Here is a 16,912-nt window from a genome sequence, read left to right as displayed (position 1 = left end):
GAAATTCAATAAGGACAAATGCAAAGTACTCCACTTAGGAAAGAACAATCAGATGCACACATACAAAATGGAAAATGACTTCCTAGGAAAGAGTACTGTAGAAAGTACTAGGGGTCATAGTGGATCACAAGCTAAATAGGAGTCACACTGTTGCCAAAAAAGCAAACACCATTTCGGGATGTATTAGCAGGAGTTTTGTAAGCAAGACATATGAAATAATTCTTCCACTCTATTCCATGTTGATAAGACCTCAGCTGGAGTATTGTCCCCATTTCTGGGAGCTACATTTCATGAAAGATGTGGACAAATTGGAGAACATCCAGAGAAGAGCAGTAAAAATGACTTAGGGTCTAGAAAACATGACCTATGAAGAAAGATTGAAAAAAATGGGTTTGTTTAGTCTGGGGAAGAGAAGACTGAGCGGGGACATCATAACAGCTTTCAAGTACATAAAAGGTTGTTACAAGGAGGAGGGTGAAAAACTGTTCTCATTAACCTCCGAGGATAGGACAAGAAGCAATGATCTTAAATTGCAGCAAGGGAGATTAAGGTTGGACATTAGGAAAATATTCCTAACTGTCGGGGCGGTTAAGCACTGGAACAAATTGCACAGGGAGGTTGTAGAATCTCTGTCATTGGAAGTTTTAAAGAGCAGGTTAAATAAACACCTGTCAGGAATGGTCTAGTTATTACGTAATCATGTCTTGAGTGCAGAAGACTGGACCAGATGACTTATTGAGGTCCCTTCCAGTCCTACACTTCTATGATTAGCTGAAGGATTGATTCGGAAGCACACAGCATTTCACACAAAATTGGTATGATCAGTCCATCCTCCAAGATCCATCCAGAGGAGGACAGTTTTGGATGTGCTCGATCATCCCGGAGCTATTCCATTGCTTTATAATTTGCCCTCTTAATAGCAGGTATAAATTTACCCCTTGTCTGGGGAAATTCTTCTCCATTTGTCTGCTTGTTGGAAAACATCCACCACCATAGCTCTGCGAGCGTAGTAATGTTGGTCTTCAAATGGTAAACTCTAACTATGAACTCCTTCCTGTGCATTTATTCCTGTCAAACTTCAATCATAATTAAATTATATTTTATATTAATATCAGTCATACTTAATTTGATATCATAGATGATATACAAATACAGTAAGATCCTACAGATCATAACACATGACAATCCGATGCCAGTATTTGTAAGAGCAATTAGGGGGGTGACCCACACGAGGTACATTCTGTCCAAGTACCGTAATTTCTAAAACATGTGTCCAGTAAGGAACATACAATCTGCAATGGAAAAAGATGTATATGCTAATAGTTCATACATCCTTTACCTTTTAAGGCAGTTAATTCCCTTCAGCTGCAAAGTATCTTACCTTTATGAACGCTGCTTAAGCTTGTTTTTTTTTATTTCCTATTGAAATGTCCTTTGCATCACTAAGATTTCATCCTGTATCTACTGCTGCTCCACCAGTAAAAAAGTTAAAAGTGAGAGTTGTTAATCTGATTTTTTTTTCAATTTGGTGGCTGTTTGTTTTAAAAGAAACAGGATATTTCTATATAAAACAGTGCTAATGTTTCAATACTACGACTAACTAGTCACAAAAAATAATTCAAAATTTAATCTGACATGGGATTTTCAACCCACAATGTTTTTCTTTTACAAAATTAAATCTAAACAAGGCACAGCAACAGAAGCACAGAACCTCACAGCGCTGTGTAAGATTTTCATTTTCTCTAGCAGGAGTTATATGACTCTTCTTTGCACTGATCAAAAAGTTAAGTTTGCCTTAAATCAGACGTTCCTGACACTTGGTTGATCAAAACCTTAGCAGCCCAATCCTATAAATGCTTAGCGACTCCAAATGGTAATAACACATAGCAGCAGAGAATGTTTGCAGGATTGGGCCTTCATTATTTACAAGTTCAAGTTTGGGTATCTGTTGCTTTCAGGTATAGTGAACGTTTTTACCTCTACGGCGGTGAGTCCTGCGTTTCCTTCTAGTGGTAGGGCAGAGAACTGCTTCACCCCTAAGTGTTCTTCCACCATCTAGTGGTGGGGGAAGGTAATACAGCCTCTCAAGATGGCCCCTCCCTGCTGCTCCCAGTCCTGTCTCTGGTTCTCACAGGCCCTTGCCTCTTGGCTGGGGCTCTTGACCCTCCAGTGAATAGCAGGTACGGAGTGGGAGGGGGCCCGGTCCCACCTTCTATTCTGGGTCCCAACCTAGGGACCCTACAAGTAGCAGCCTCATGCTGTGGCTTCAGGAGAGCTGCTAGCTTCCCTGGGTTACTTCCCCAGGCCCCTTGACTTAATATCCGTACCCTGCTCAGACAGGGGCCTTTCCTGGTCTCCTTGCCAAGGAAGGCTCTTGACCCCGGACGGTACCACTGGCTGTGATAGTGCCTAAACCAAATGTCCAGTTCAATCTTTTCCTTCTGGTAGGATCTCTTCCCTTAGGACTCCAGGCCTGGGAAAGGTCCTTCGCCCTCTTCAGGTAGGGTTTTTCCCTCCCCCAGTCTTTGTATCTGCAGGGTTCTCTTTGCCAGCATTCTGCTCCTTCTCCTAAACCCTCCTGGTTCTTGACAGCGTCTTGCCTGCTCACACACTCTCTGATAGCTCGCCTCACTCTCACAACTCCAACCACATCCTTTCTCTGGAGGGGAGGCTTTTAACAAGTCCTAGGCAGGGCCTTGAATGGCTCCAGGTGCGTTAATTGCCCTGGAGTAACCCCTGCTCAGCTACCAGAGGAAAAGGGACCTGGGGCTGATATACTGGCCTTTTAGTACTCTCCGGTAGCCATCCGGTCTGACCCTGTCACATTTCTTAAATCTTCAGAAAAACATTAATTAGAGAAAGGTGATTAAAAAGGAAGCAATTTGTGTGGTCTCCTATTCTCTATATAGTTAGTATAGACAAAATTATTACTTATATTCATTCATGGCACCAGTCAGACTGGAAAAGCTCTGATTTTGAAGCAGAGCAATATATTCAATGCTACAAGCTGTAGTACAGCAATCATACTGATCCCAGTCATTACAGTTAATTTTGTAGAACTTCAATTCAAACCTTATTTTCACACATGCACGCATAGTTCCTTAACCCAGCAACCTCTGGAATTTACAAGTCCAACTATGAAAGCAGTACGAAATGGTAGATTTGAAATACCAAATGTCTTCAGAGCAAGGAGTAGAGATGGAAGCTGGTTAGCCCAACACTGAAGAATTTACAGTATCTCTGTAACCTCCACAAACCTATTACTTTGGAACAAAGACTTAAAATTCCACTGGTGACATCTGTGATACTTAAAAGCTGCACAAAGCTAGTATTTCAAAATTTCAATTCACTACCCTCTCTTCCTCCCCAAAAAACTAGGATTGTTAAGTGAAAACAGTGTTTCTGCAGTATTAAAATTGCAAAATCAAGCACTCAAAAAAAGAAAATTCCATAGCTAAGGCATGTCCCCCAACGTTAACTCATTCACATTAGAATCATAGAAGATTAGAGTTGGAAAAGGACCTCAGGAGGTCATCTAGTCCAACCCCCTACTCAAAACAGGACTAACCTCAGCTAAATCATCCCAGCCAGGGCTTTGTCAAGACGCAGCTTAAAAACCTCTAAAGATGGAGATTCCACCACCTCTCTAGGTAACCCATTCCAGTGCTTCACCACCCTCCTAGTAAAAAACTTTTTCCTAGTATCCAACCTAGGCCTCCCCCAATGCAACTTGAGATTATTGCTCCTTGTTCTATCATCTACTACCATTGAGAACAGCCTAGCTCCATCCTCCCTGGAACCCCCTTTCAGGCAGTTAAAGTCTGCTATCTAATTCCCCCACATTCTTCTCTTTTGCAGACTCTACAAGCCTAATTCCCTCAGCTGCTCCTCATAAGTCTTGTGCTCCAGCACCCTACTAATTTTTGCTGCCCTCCGCTGGACTCTCTCCAACTTGTCCACATCCTTTTTGTAGTGGGGGGCCCAAAACTGGACACAATACTCTAAATGCGGCCTCACCAATGACCAATAGAGGGGAATAATCACTTCCCGCTATCTGCTGGCAATGCTCCTACTAATGCAGTCCAATATGCTATTAGCCTTCTTGGCAACCAGGACACACTGCTGACTCATATCCAGCTTCTTATCCACTGTAACCCCCAGGTCCTTTCCTGCAGAACTGCTGCCTAGCCCGTTAGTCCCCAGTCTGTAGGTGTGCATGGGATTCTTCTGTCCTAAGTACAGGACTCTGCACTTGTCCCTGTCGCACCTCATCAGATTTCTTTTGGCCCAGTCCTCCAATTTGTCTAGGTCACTCTGTATCCTCTCCCTACCTTCCAGGGTATCTACCACTCCCCCTAGCTTAGTGTCATCTGCAAACTTGCTGTGGATGCAATCTACCCCATCCTCCAGATCATTAATGAAGATGTTGAACAAAACCGGCCCCCGCACCGATACCTGGGGCACTCCGCTTGTGACTGGCTGCCAGCTACACATGGAGCCATTGATCACTACTCGTTGAGCCCGATGATCTAACCAGTTCTCTATCCATTTTATAGTCCATTCATCCAACCCATACTTCTTTAACTTGCTGATAAGAATACTGTGCGAGACCGTATCAAAAGCTTTGCTAAAGCCAAGGCATATCACGTCCACCACTTTCCCCACATTCACAGAGCCAGTCACCTCTTCATAGAAGGCAATCAGGTTGGTCAGCCATGACTTGCCCTTGGTGAATCCATGTTGACTGTTCTTGATCACCTTCCTCTCTCCCAAGTGCCTTAAAATGGATTCTTTGAGGACCTGCTCCATGATTATTCCAGGGATTGAGGTGAGGCTGAGTGGTCTGTAGTTTCCTGGATCCTTTTTCTTCCCTTTCTTGAAGATGGGAACTATATTTGCCTTTTTCCAATCATCAGGGACCTCCCACAATTGCCACGAGTTTTCAAAGATAATAGCCAATGGCTCTGAAATCACAACAGCCAACTCCCTTAGCACCCTTGGATGCACTGCATCTGGCCCCATGGACTTGTGCATGTCCAATCTTTCTAAATAGTCCATTATACATAACTGATACTTTTCTGTTTTCCTTGTTTAATGTAACCTTTCAATCAAAGTAGTTTGTTAGTAATGCATGCCATAAAAAGAGATCTATGACATGTAGCATAATCAAATTCAGGTTATGGAAGAACCCTTTTTTTGTAATAATCTGTCTTGTGAGTGTTTGCTGCACTGATACGATCCATCTGCAATTAAAGAGCACTCGCTTTAAGTCAACACATCCTAGTCTTCTCTGCTTTGCCTACATACTAACTATAGTGAATACAACAGTGTCTCTCCATTCAGGCAGCCTTGGATAATCTTACAGCTGAAAATTTATTTTTATTAGCCTGTTTTATGAAGCAAGCATGTGTAACTCTTGGCAGACATAACAGTTTAAGTTAAAATCTGCAGTCTCACTTTGATACAATCACACAGAGATCCAGAGACAAGACTGAAGTCCTCTCAGTTGACCTATCCGTGCCTCCTGGTGTATACATTTTTCAAATGGCTTACCCATAAGGCTCTAATCCACTCTCCTGGGATCCTGTGTCCAAGGTAACTCTTTCAGTTGCGAGCGTGCGCATGTACACACACACGCATCAAAACATAAAACATAGTTTCCTCTTAACAATGAATGCATCAAAGGTGCACGTTTACACATAACATAATCGCTCTGATGATTAAAGACCCTGCTTTGTGCTCAACACATTATGACCTTTGATGCATTTAAAAAAAATAATCATATGAAATGAATGGGTTTAGAACAGTAGGATGCTTGGTTTGATGACACTCTCTTAAGAGGCTGCTCAGCCAGTATACTGCTACTGAAACATACAAAGATTTTGTCAGATTCTAAATCTGAAGTGTATGTGATAATTATATAGAATTCAATACAACACAAATTAAATCTACAGGAATTTATTCTGATCTGTTTTAAATATTTTTAATTAAAACTGATCTCGTTTAGAACAGAGTAAATTAAAATTAATATAAAGTTACAGATTCAAAAATAGACGTTTTTATTTCTTTGGCTGGGTTAATTTCCCCTTTCCCATCTAAAACTCCACAGTGAATCCCCCTGAGTCAGTTACAACTACTACTTTACACTGCTGAATTCTGCCAGCAATCTGCTCATCATTCTAGCAGATGTTTCTGCTTTCAGGCCACTGGGAACTTTATTGGACCCGCTTCCTTTCCAGCCTAAAAAGGATATAAATTTATTCAAATGCACTAGCAAAACTCTTATCCTCCAGTTCCTGCTCAATGTGTCCCCCATAACCTTCTTTTTCTATAAAGCAGAAGGCTGAAGTTACATTTAAAAATCAGTATCGTCATCATCTTTTGAGAACTTTCTGAAAAAGAGATGATCCTGATTCTCAAATACTTTGGTACCATTTGCAGCAACTCAAGTAAATATGCCTTTGGCCCTCATGAACACAGAAAGCCAGACTATCTGGAAGATTTCTGCAAACAAAGTGATTACACTCATGTGAGAACTCTGCTCTTAAAAAAAAAAAAAAAAAAAAAAATTAAATCACTTCAACTCCCACTGTTCAGTTTTTCTCTATTTCTAAAACAAGAACGTTTTCTTTGCTTACCTCAGTAACGTCCATGACTTTGATAGCTGCCAGTTGACCTGTTTTGACATGCCGACCCTGAAAAGCAGAAGGAAGAGTCAGCACCGGCATTCCATTTAATCATTTAAACACACACAGAGCAGGATTGTTAAGACAAGATTTCCAGACAGTGGGTTTTCCCCATCCCTGCTTGCCTATTATTTCACGTTGTAGACAGGAGATAAATACTTTAGATAGCTAACTGAAGAGTTTAGTTTAAAATACTTACAGAATCTGTTGAGATAAATCACTTCTCATTAAAAGGATAATTAGCAAGACTGCCAAGTTATAATTAAGCACAAAAGCAATACATTTGCATTTACCATTCCCTTCCATTTTCTTTAGCATAATTCACACAAGCTACATCAATCTCCCATAGCTAAGCAACTGACATTTTAGCCATGTTTATAAGGCAAACTACTGTGCATTCCAAAAAGATATCTTAGGAGCACATTTAGGTAAGGCAGAGAGTAACAGGTCCATCTGTATTTTGCAATGAACTCTGAGAAAGACTGTGTAAAAAGCATGTGAGTCAGACCACCACTGAAAGAGGACATTTTCTTGGACCTTGTTTTCACTGCTTAAAAAGCTGAGGGGGGCAGGGGGGGGAAGAGAGAGAGAGAGAAAGAGAGAGCACTTACAGGGAGAAAATAAACACAATAATTATCTCTCTCTAAAATCCTTAGTGGAGAGGCGCACCTGTAGTGTTTTCCACAAGGTAATTTGGCAAGGACAGCACTATACTCTGCATGACGTTGACCTCACCTTGTTTTCCTGGCAGTAACCCTGATGTTCCTGTGTTGTGTGTGTTAAGTCATCCCATAGAAAAAAACAAAACACTTCTCTGTCCCTCCCTCTCCCCTGGTTCTCCACTTCTTCCGTGTAGGCTCCTACACCCAGAATTCCACCCCCATGACCCAATCTGCCATTGCTTCCTTCAAACCCAACCTAACATATTTCTCTGAACCAGCCAACAAAGTCTAGTCATCTCTCCAGGAAGGTGTTACAAATTAGACCTCAAACTTTCTTCTTATCCCCACACCCCTCCAGATAAATACAGTTAGGACACAGTATCCCATGCTATACCATACTGGCCAGCCACACTGCCTCTTGTTAGAACCATTCCCTCTCCACAGCTTGTTAGCTTTTCAGGAGAGGAACCATGGCCAAGGCTTTCAAAAGTAACCAGTGGCTTTGTTTGACTAATTTGACACACCTGAATGTGGTCTTATTTTCTGAGTGACTTCTCAGTGACTTTCTGAAAATGCAGACCTGGTAACCATCTCAAGCTTGGTACCCCAAAATTGAAGCACCCAAAAATCACTAGCCACTTTTGGAAACCATCACCCATGTACATCTTAGAGATGTTACCTATTAGTAAAGTGCTGTTGGTGCTATGTAAATAAATAGTTCTAAAAATAGGAGGATTTTCTGTCTCCATTTTCATTTAGAACTTCAAAGAGCTGAGCCACTCCTCTCTCGGTGACTATTCCAAACACTTTCTTTAAATCAGTGACTGTGCTTATGCTACTGTCTGTTTCAAAAAGATCCTATGTTGCATGCATTTCTTTTAATACTTTGTATTACTGATTTAAGGTGACCAATCTCTTTTTCACTAAGCTGGTTTGGGTATGAAAACAAAGGTAGGGCATCTGGATGCAGAGAAGTACATACACATACGTGCAATGTAGGGAATCAGTATTCAGATTACAATGCCTGTGTGTTTCTCTGTCCCATGGCATCCTTTAGGTTGCTCTAGATTAGGAAGGTTAAAGTTAAGTCAGGGTTGACCAATATGTGTTAGGTTAGCTGATTCTGACCTAACTTTGACCCATTTCCTAATCTAGACAAACCCTTTCAGTAAGCTCAGGAGGGACCTAAATACCCGACTTTAGGATGAGAGACTGGCTTGATCCCTAATGCTCATCAATGCTGCTACCTCCCTTAACCTGCTGCAGGGAATGAAGAAGAAATATTGCATTAGACCCAAATATATAGTGCTTCCTTTCTCAGTCTTTCCCTCTTCTGCACTATGGATGGAGTTGAGAAACCAAGAGACTGGGAAGGTCCGGGGGAGTGGAAATATGAAACGAAGGGTACAGAGAGAGAAGGCACTAAAGATAAAAACAGAGGGGACAAAAGCCAAATCCAAAAAGGAAACTGAGTCAGAGAGAAATGAAGGGAGGATTTATTTTTTTAAATAAATGAGAAATTAATATTAAATCTGAAGGAAAAAACAAAACTCTGAAAAAAAGTGAAGGAACAATATACCAAGACACATGGTAGATGAAAAAGTGGGGGGAGAAAGGAAAAGAATAAATAAAGTAACAAACAATACACAGGATGTCATTTATTTTTATGTAAAGTTTTCTTAATTTGCTGCTTTAAATCCATGAGCGACAGATGGCCTGGCCATTTCCCAAAAGAGGTCTGAAATTATTCTCAACCTTTGCCAAGTAGAGGTGACATCCCCCTCAGAGAGGTTAGCCCACTTTGGATGACTAGCACATATCATCCTCAGTTCCTTTTGGAAAAGCTGTCCTTCCTCCAACAGCTTCAAAAGATCCTGCTGGTCCCTCTGTTGCTCCTTGTCATCTTGAGGCCACAGCAGCTGCAGCAAAGTGCACATTTCACTCTGCTGATCCGAGAGAAGGGATAGGAACTGCTTCGCCATAATCCTCCTAAGGGACTGTAAAGCAGGGAAACTGCAGACTGTGGGAAATGTGGGATTCCTAGCATCCCAGGCCAAATTTAACTCCCAGTCACATTCACAATATTGTTAAAAGTCATTCCAGATACCTTTTTTCATAATGTATGGAATACTTCAGATGCTCAATATTTAAAGTACATATGGGATTTCTCTGTATGACTAACAGATTTATGCATTAAATTGACAGCAACATTTTGAAGCTGCATTTCTTTTCCTTTAGAATACATGTTTACAGGAAAAAGCAAACAAAAGCCAAATCAAAACATAGGCATCAGCTTGGCTCTTTTGTTTGTCTTCTCAAGTGCCCCCTTCCAGAATGTAGACTCGTAAGAACATTAGAATGCTGGCGGAGCATTACCTGCTACATCACAAAGTGTCTAGGTACTACTGTTTTGGAAAGTACTCTTCAGATTATCATCGCCAGGTTTGGTTTTGGGAAGGCTCTTAGAAGAGGTTCTTTTGTAAAATTACTTATTACTATCAAAGAATTACAGATTTGAAGATGAAAGAAACCCAGATGGACAGGAGAGTGCCCAACTCCAAAGACACTTAATGGCTATCCCATATGGATTAAGGCCTCATCCACACAGCAGCTCTTTAGGATCCCTGTAACCTGTTACACATGCAGTTGGCAAAATCCACTATTTGTTTCCACACTGCACATAGTAAATCACCAGGCACCATCCCTACCAGCTACTTAATGATGCACAGTTTGATTCCTGTGATTGGTTAGATACCATGTGGCTATTTTGCTATGTACCAAAAACAAGGTTACTTACCAGTAACTGATGTTCTTCGAGAGGTGTTGCTCATGTCCATTCCACTATAGGTGTGTGCGCGCCCTGTGCACAGTTACCCGGAACTTTTTTCCCCTTAGCAGATCCCGTAGGATCTCCAGCTTCTGAAGCCCTGCACACATGTCGCAGTATATAAGGTGCTGCTGGCCCTATGCCCCCTCAGTCCCTTCTTTCTGCCAATTCTGGCAGTGGGGACAGGGGGTGGGTTGTGGAATGCACATGAGCAACACATCTCAAAGAACATCAATTACTGGTAAGTAACTTTTTCTTCTTTGAGTGCTTGCTCATGTCCATTCCACTATAGGTGACTAACAAGCAGTACCTTGGAGGTGGGTAGGAGTTACCGGTGAGCTGCCCTCAGCACTGCTCTGCCAAATTCCACGTCCTCTCTCGCCTGCTGGACAATGGCATAGTGGGACGTGAAGGTTTGCACCGACGACCAGGTGGCAGCTTTGCAGATGTCCTGCAGGGGCACTCTCTCCAGGAAGGCTGTAGACGAGGCCTGAGCTCTGGTTGAGTGCGCTGTGATGGTTCCCGGAGGCGGTACCTTCGCCTGCTTGTAACAGAGCTTGATGCAGGATGTAATCGACGAGATGCGCTGGGTGGAGACAGCTGAGCCTTTCATCCAGTCAGCCCCTGCGACGAAGAGCTGCGCCAATTTCCGGAACGGCTTTGTGCGCTCAATGTAAAAGGCCAGGGCTCGTCTCATGCCCAGTGAATGCCATCTCCTCTCCTCCTCCAAACCATGTGATTTGGGAAAAAACACGGGAGAAAAATACCTTGATTACAATGAAATTGGGAAACCACCTTGGGTAAGAAGGCTGGATGCAGCCTAAGCTGGACCTCGTCCTTATAAAATACTGTATAAGGGGGCTCTGAAGTCAAGGCCCTAACCTCGGAGACCCTCCTAGATGAGGTAATGGCCACCAGGAAGGCTACCTTCAATGAAAGCAGGAGCAGAGGGTATGAAGCCATGGGTTCGAAGGGGGGCCCCCGTGTGTCTCGAGAGGACCAGGTTGAGATCCCAGAGAGGCACCAGGTCACGGACCTGCAGATAAAGCCTCTCCACCCCCTTGAGGAACCTGACCAACATGGGATGGGAGAACAGTGATCTCTCCTCTAGTGGCCACCAGGTGAACCTTCAACGAGGCCAGCGCCAGACCCTGGAGCTTTAGCTGGAGCAGGTAGTCCAGGATCGCCTGTACAAGCAGGAGGCTGGGCGGAATACCCTGGGACTCCACCCAACAGGTAAACCGCCTCCACTTAGCCCGATACACTACCTGCGTAGAACGTTTCCTGCTGCCAAGCAGGACTTGCTGGACCTGCATTGAGCAGGTTCTTTCTCCCTCCGTCAGTCACAGAGCCTCCAGGTTGTGAGGTGCAGGGAGTCACGGTCCGGGCAACAGGCGACCATGGTCCAGGGATAGAAGGTCGTGTTGCCTCGGGAGCTCCAGGGGTGGAGCGATCAAAAGATCCAGCAGCATGCTGAACCAGTGCTGTTCTCGGCCAGGCCGGAGCGATGAGTGTAACGTTCGCCCTGTCCCTCTTTATTTTCAGCAAGACCTTGGGTAGGAGCGGAGTGGGCGGAAACACATACATGAGGGTCCCCATCCAGTCAATGAGGAACGCGTCAGAAATCAACCCAGTCTCATGACCCCGGAGCAAGCAGAACCTCGGACACTTCGTGTTTCAGGCCAACGCAAACAGGTCCAGTTGGGGAACTTCAGGAAGTTCTTAGCCACCACCTCTGGGTGCAACGACCAGTCGTGGTGAGGTAGAAACGACCTGCTGAGACAATCCACCTCATCATTCCTCACTCCCGGGAGGTGAGAGGCAGTCAGGTGGAAATCGTGCCTCATGGCAAAGTCCCACAGATGGATAGCTTCCTCGCAGAGGGCCGAGGAGCACGATCCCCCTGCCTGTTTATGTAAAACATGGCTGCGGTGTTATCCGTCAGCACCTGCACTGCCCTCCCTGTCAGGAATTGAAGGAACACCTTGCACGCTAGGTGAATGGCCCTCAGCTCCTTCATGTTGATGTGCAGACACCTCTCCTCCCCCGACCAGAGCCCGAGTGCCTAGGTTGGTGCTGATGGGGGCTCCCCATGCTACATCTGACATGTCGGAAATTAGGGTGACTGACGGGATCAGTCCCCTGAACAGAACGCTCTTGGATCACTGCCCTGGGAGTCCGCCGCCAGTTTAGGGAGGCTAAGACGGGCAGGGGAACTGTGACCACCCAGTCTAATGGGCGTCTGCTCGGCACATATATCTAGGCCAACCATGCCTAAAGCGGTCTGAGCCTCAGGCGTACTAGTCTCACTACGTATGTGCAGGCCACCATGTGGCCTAACAGCTGTAGGCAGTGCCTGGCTGTTGTCGTGGGGCATCGGTGCAGCTAGGAGATGATAGAAACCATCGCCTCGAAACGTGGCTGAGGCAGGAAGGCTCTGGCCTGGGAAGCGTCCAGGGTGGCCCCAATGAATTCTATATGTTGCACTGGGGTTAGTGTAGACTTCTGTTAATTTATGAGCAGTCCCAGCCTGCTGCACGTGAAGCAAGTGAGGGTCATGCTCTCCTGCACTTGGGACCTGGACCTGCCCCTTATCAGCCTAACATCCAGGTAAGGGAAGATTTGCACACCCTTTCATCTCAGGTGGGCAGCCACTACCACCATGCACTTGGTGAACACCCTTGGAGCTGAAGATAGGCCAAAGGGTAGGGCTGTAAACTGGAAGTGGGAGCCAGCCACCATGAAACAGAGAAAACGCCTGTGGCTGGGGAGGATAGACACATGAAAGTATGCTTCCTTGAGATCGAGGGTGGCATACCAGTCTCCTGGATTCAGGGAAGGGATTAATGGAGGCTAGGGAGACCATGCGAAACCTGAGTCATTTGACATATTTGTTTAGACGACGCAGGTCTAATATGGGTTTCAGACCCCCCTTCGCCTTGGGTTTGAGGAAGTACCTCAACTAGAGCCCCTTCGCCCTTCTGCCTTGAGGGACGATTTCCACTGCTCCCAGGTTCAGTGTCCACCACCTGCAAGAGGAGTTGCTCGTGAGACAGGTCCCTGAAGAAGGACAGAGGGGGAGGATTGTTGGGGGAAGAGTGGGAGAGATGTAAACTGCAGGGCATAGCCCCCCGAGACTATCCCAAGGACCTAACAGTCCAAAGAGATTTTTGCCCATTCGGGATAGAAAGGCCTTAACCTGTTTAGGAAGAGGCGGGGCGGATCCAGGAGAGCAGTTGGGGCGCCACCCTCAGGCTCACCATCAAAATTGTCTCCTCTGGTTGCCCGACTTCCTGGGGGGCCCTGCTGGGGAGCTGAGGACGAGCTGGGGGGCTGGTTTCTTCTTCTAAACCCCCTATTCCTATAGGGTTGAAAAGACCTGGGTGGAGGCCTTGGCTGCTGCTGCACCTGGGGCCGTGACTGATGCCTGGAAAACTGGGGCGTGTACAGGCCCAGGGAGCGAAGTGTGGCCCTGGAGTCCTTCAGACCATGCAACTTCACATCTGTCTGGTCCGAGAATAGGGCCAACCCGTCAAAGGGAGGTGCTGAATAGTCTGCTGCACCTCCTGGGACAGGCCAGAGAATTGCAGCCACAAGCACTTTCTCATACAGATGGCGGAGGCTATGGCCCTGCCCGCCAAGTCAGCAGCATCACAGGATGTCTGGAGTGCTGCCCTAGCTACCGTGGTTCCTTCCTCCATGATGGTGCTAAAGTCTGCAGCCTGGTCCTGGGGCAGGGCCTCAGCGAACTGCCTGAGGGAGTCCCACAGGTTGAGATTATATCTGCCCAGGAGGGCCTGATGGTTGGCAATCCTGAAGTGCAGGCTTGCCGTGGAATAAACCTTTCTCCCAAATAAGTCCAGCTTCTTATTGTCCTTGTTCTTGGGAGTTGACCCTGGCTGACCTTGCCTGTCTCGTTAGCTAGCCGCATCTACTACCAGGGTTCCAGGGGCGGGGTGAGTGAACAAATACTCAAACCCTTCGGCCAGGACGTAATATTTTTTCTCAGCGACCTTTGATGTAGGGGAGACCGAGGAAGGGATTTGCCACAGGGCCTTTATAATCTTAAGGACCCTTCTGTGGACTGGGAGGGCCACTCTCGCTGGGGCAGCTGCCGCCAGCACATTAAAGAGGCTATCTTCGGCCTCTTTTAACTTCTTCACCTCCAGCCCCAAGTTGGAGACCACCCTCTTGAGCAGCTCCTGGTGCGCCCTGAAATCCTCCAGTGGCGCTGAGTGGTCCCGGGAGACTGCCTCATCAGGTGAGGAGGAAGAAGACTGCCAAGGTGTGTCCTGCGGGTGCACCCCCCCCCCAGCGAAGGGTTGCACCTTTTGAGAGTCCCTCCATGAGGTCCAAATCCTCATCCGAGGAGTGGTATCTATGGGCCTTCTCCTGTGGTGGAGGTATGGACTGCACCCCTGATGACATAATGGATTGGGGCCCCAGCCCCATCTGGATACCCCATGGGGCCCAATAAGACCACTGTTGTGGCCATTGTCCCTGGGGCCAACCCCGGGCTGACTGCCCCACACGCTATGATGCTTTGTGGGGGTATCGGCTCTCCCGACGACTGTCCCCCCCTGGGAGACCCCGAGTCATCCTCATAGTCAGAGGCCCTGGACTGGTGGTGCCATGTACGTCCTCGGTCCCGGGCACCCTTCCATGCCGGGGACCACCCTCTCGACGCCTCCGACCTGGAGGACGATGAGGACTGCCTCCGTCGCCGCTAACGGTGCTGACAAGTAGGGATGTGCTCCAAAGAGCTAGAGGTACTGGAGCATCATCTCGGTACCAATGATTTCCGCTGCTGCTTGCCTTGTGGCCCTGCAGACACCGCTCCAAACTCCTTGGTGCCAAGCTGGACTCTGGCGACCTGGTTCCACAGTGTGGACTGCGCAGTGCCGGGTCCTCTGACAGTGACCAGGTTCTGTGCCGTCTCGATGCGGGCAAACTCCTCAGTGTCGGGGACCTGGAATGGGAGCTGTCCAAGTGCCGCCTGGCAGATCTCGACTGGTGCTGCCTCTGGTGCCAGGGAATCAATGTTGGCGCCGAGAGGGGGGCTCCACGTCCTGTGCCAGAGCAAGTCGGTTCGACAATGCTGACCTGGAGCGACTACTGGGGGAGTGGCTCTGCTCTACCCTCGGAGACCATCCGGTGAGAGATCTTCTTCCCCATACCGGGAATCTCCACCGCCATTCAGGGGGACCCAACGCAGGTTTCCCCCGTTATGCTGGCCCCTTCTCAATCAGCAGAGGGGGGGGTTGTGTAGGCAAGGCCAACAAGGCTCTTGCCACCTGAAAAGCCTCTGGTGTCAACGGCATCAGCAGGGGCACTCTCCCATTCCCAGGAGTCGGGGGAGGCTCCCTGACCAGAGATGCAGGCACCGAAGGAGACTCGACGGGCCGGGTCCGGTGCATCTCCATACTCAACCCTGCCCATACCGATGGTGCAGGGGAGTGTCCACACTCTGCACGCTGCTTCTTCCTCTTCGGTGCCAGCGATTTTGCGCGGTGCCGAGTCGAGGGCAGTGCCAGCAGTGTGCTCTGTACCAAGGTCACACTCGGTGCCGAGGTGGAGCAGACCGGCTTGGACGCCGGGCAGAGTGCTGCCTCCATCAACAGGGCTTTCAACTGGATCTCTCGGTCCTTTTGAGTCCTCGGTTTAAAAGCCCTGCAGATCTTACATTTTCTCTTTTCTCCAAGCACTTAATGCAGCAGTCATGGGGGGTCGCTGAGCAGGAAGGCCTTTCCGCAGGAGGCACATGGCTTGAATCCCGGCAACCAGGGCGGTCCAAGTCCCCACAAGGACGTGCCTTATCTCTAACTACTCTTAACAACATTTAACAACTACTTAACTAACTAAAACGAACTTAGAACATCAAACAAGTCCAAACAAGGGGAATAGTACTTGCTGAGAGCAAGGCTAGTTCCAGCAACCGTCAGGGGCGGAAAGAAGGAACTATAGTGGAATGGACATGAGCAAGCACTCAAAGAAAAAGAACCCATTAACAATTCTACTGTAACCAACACCCTTTCCCTGGTGTGCAGTTAGACATCCAACGGAGCACTTTCCCGCATTATGAGGACGCCATTCTGCATGCAGTCCAGTGTCTGCTATCCCACAGCGCTTCCATTCCCTCGCTACATCACCCAGAAGATGTGAGCACTCTTCAGATTCTCAAAAAACTTTCTTTTGCTGGGCAAAGGGGTCATAATTATTGTCTAGGTACCTGAATAACACTGAGAGACTGCAAATAATATCAATACTGTATCTACTACTGCTAATCCTGGTTGGAAATGGGAGAAACTCCTTAAAAATTCCCATAGACACCAACACACATGGGATAATTGCCCAGAATGTACTACTAAAGCAAAAAGCTAGGTGTGAACACAAAATATGCAGCCAAGATGGCAGAAAAATCAGGCATGTGGACATAAACTTAACCATATTAACTGTAAACAGTTAGCCAACAGAGCCTCCAAGAGGTTGCAAAAATCACAGCTGTAGGTTTACTGTGGGTGGACCTTAATGATAAAATCATACATATAATTTCACTCAATTTAATTCACTGATTGAACTCTCCCAGTTCCATGCCCCCTTACTGACTGCTGTTTTTGAAATATCCACTTCTTTCTTCTTGCTTTCGTTTGTTTATTTTAAAGCATTTTGTTTGTCCTCCCAAGGAAGGATTGCAAGCATATTTTAAATAAATAAATAAATAAAAGAGGACTACTCGA

The 16,912-nt window shown here is 46.5% G+C and overlaps 1 protein-coding gene across 4 annotated transcripts in view; it reads right to left on the bottom strand.

Moving 5' to 3' along the window:
* The window catches only part of MAP4K4 (mitogen-activated protein kinase kinase kinase kinase 4), a 232,675-nt gene that overhangs the window by 120,132 nt on the left and 95,631 nt on the right, over positions 1-16,912 (bottom strand). For all 4 annotated transcript variants that reach the window (XM_067563574.1, XM_067563575.1, XM_067563576.1 and 1 more), the window contains exon 3: positions 6,639-6,695. In XM_067563574.1, coding sequence (XP_067419675.1) covers positions 6,639-6,695 — 57 coding nt within the window. The remainder of the gene's footprint in view (positions 1-6,638; positions 6,696-16,912) is intronic.

The sequence above is a fragment of the Emydura macquarii genome, unplaced genomic scaffold (assembly GCF_026122565.2).
Source record: "Emydura macquarii macquarii isolate MOO-44397 ecotype Brisbane River unplaced genomic scaffold, CSIRO-AGI_Emac_v2 contig_2531, whole genome shotgun sequence".
Lineage (NCBI taxonomy): Eukaryota > Metazoa > Chordata > Testudines > Chelidae > Emydura > Emydura macquarii.
This window is presented reverse-complemented; position numbering and strand designations above follow the sequence as displayed.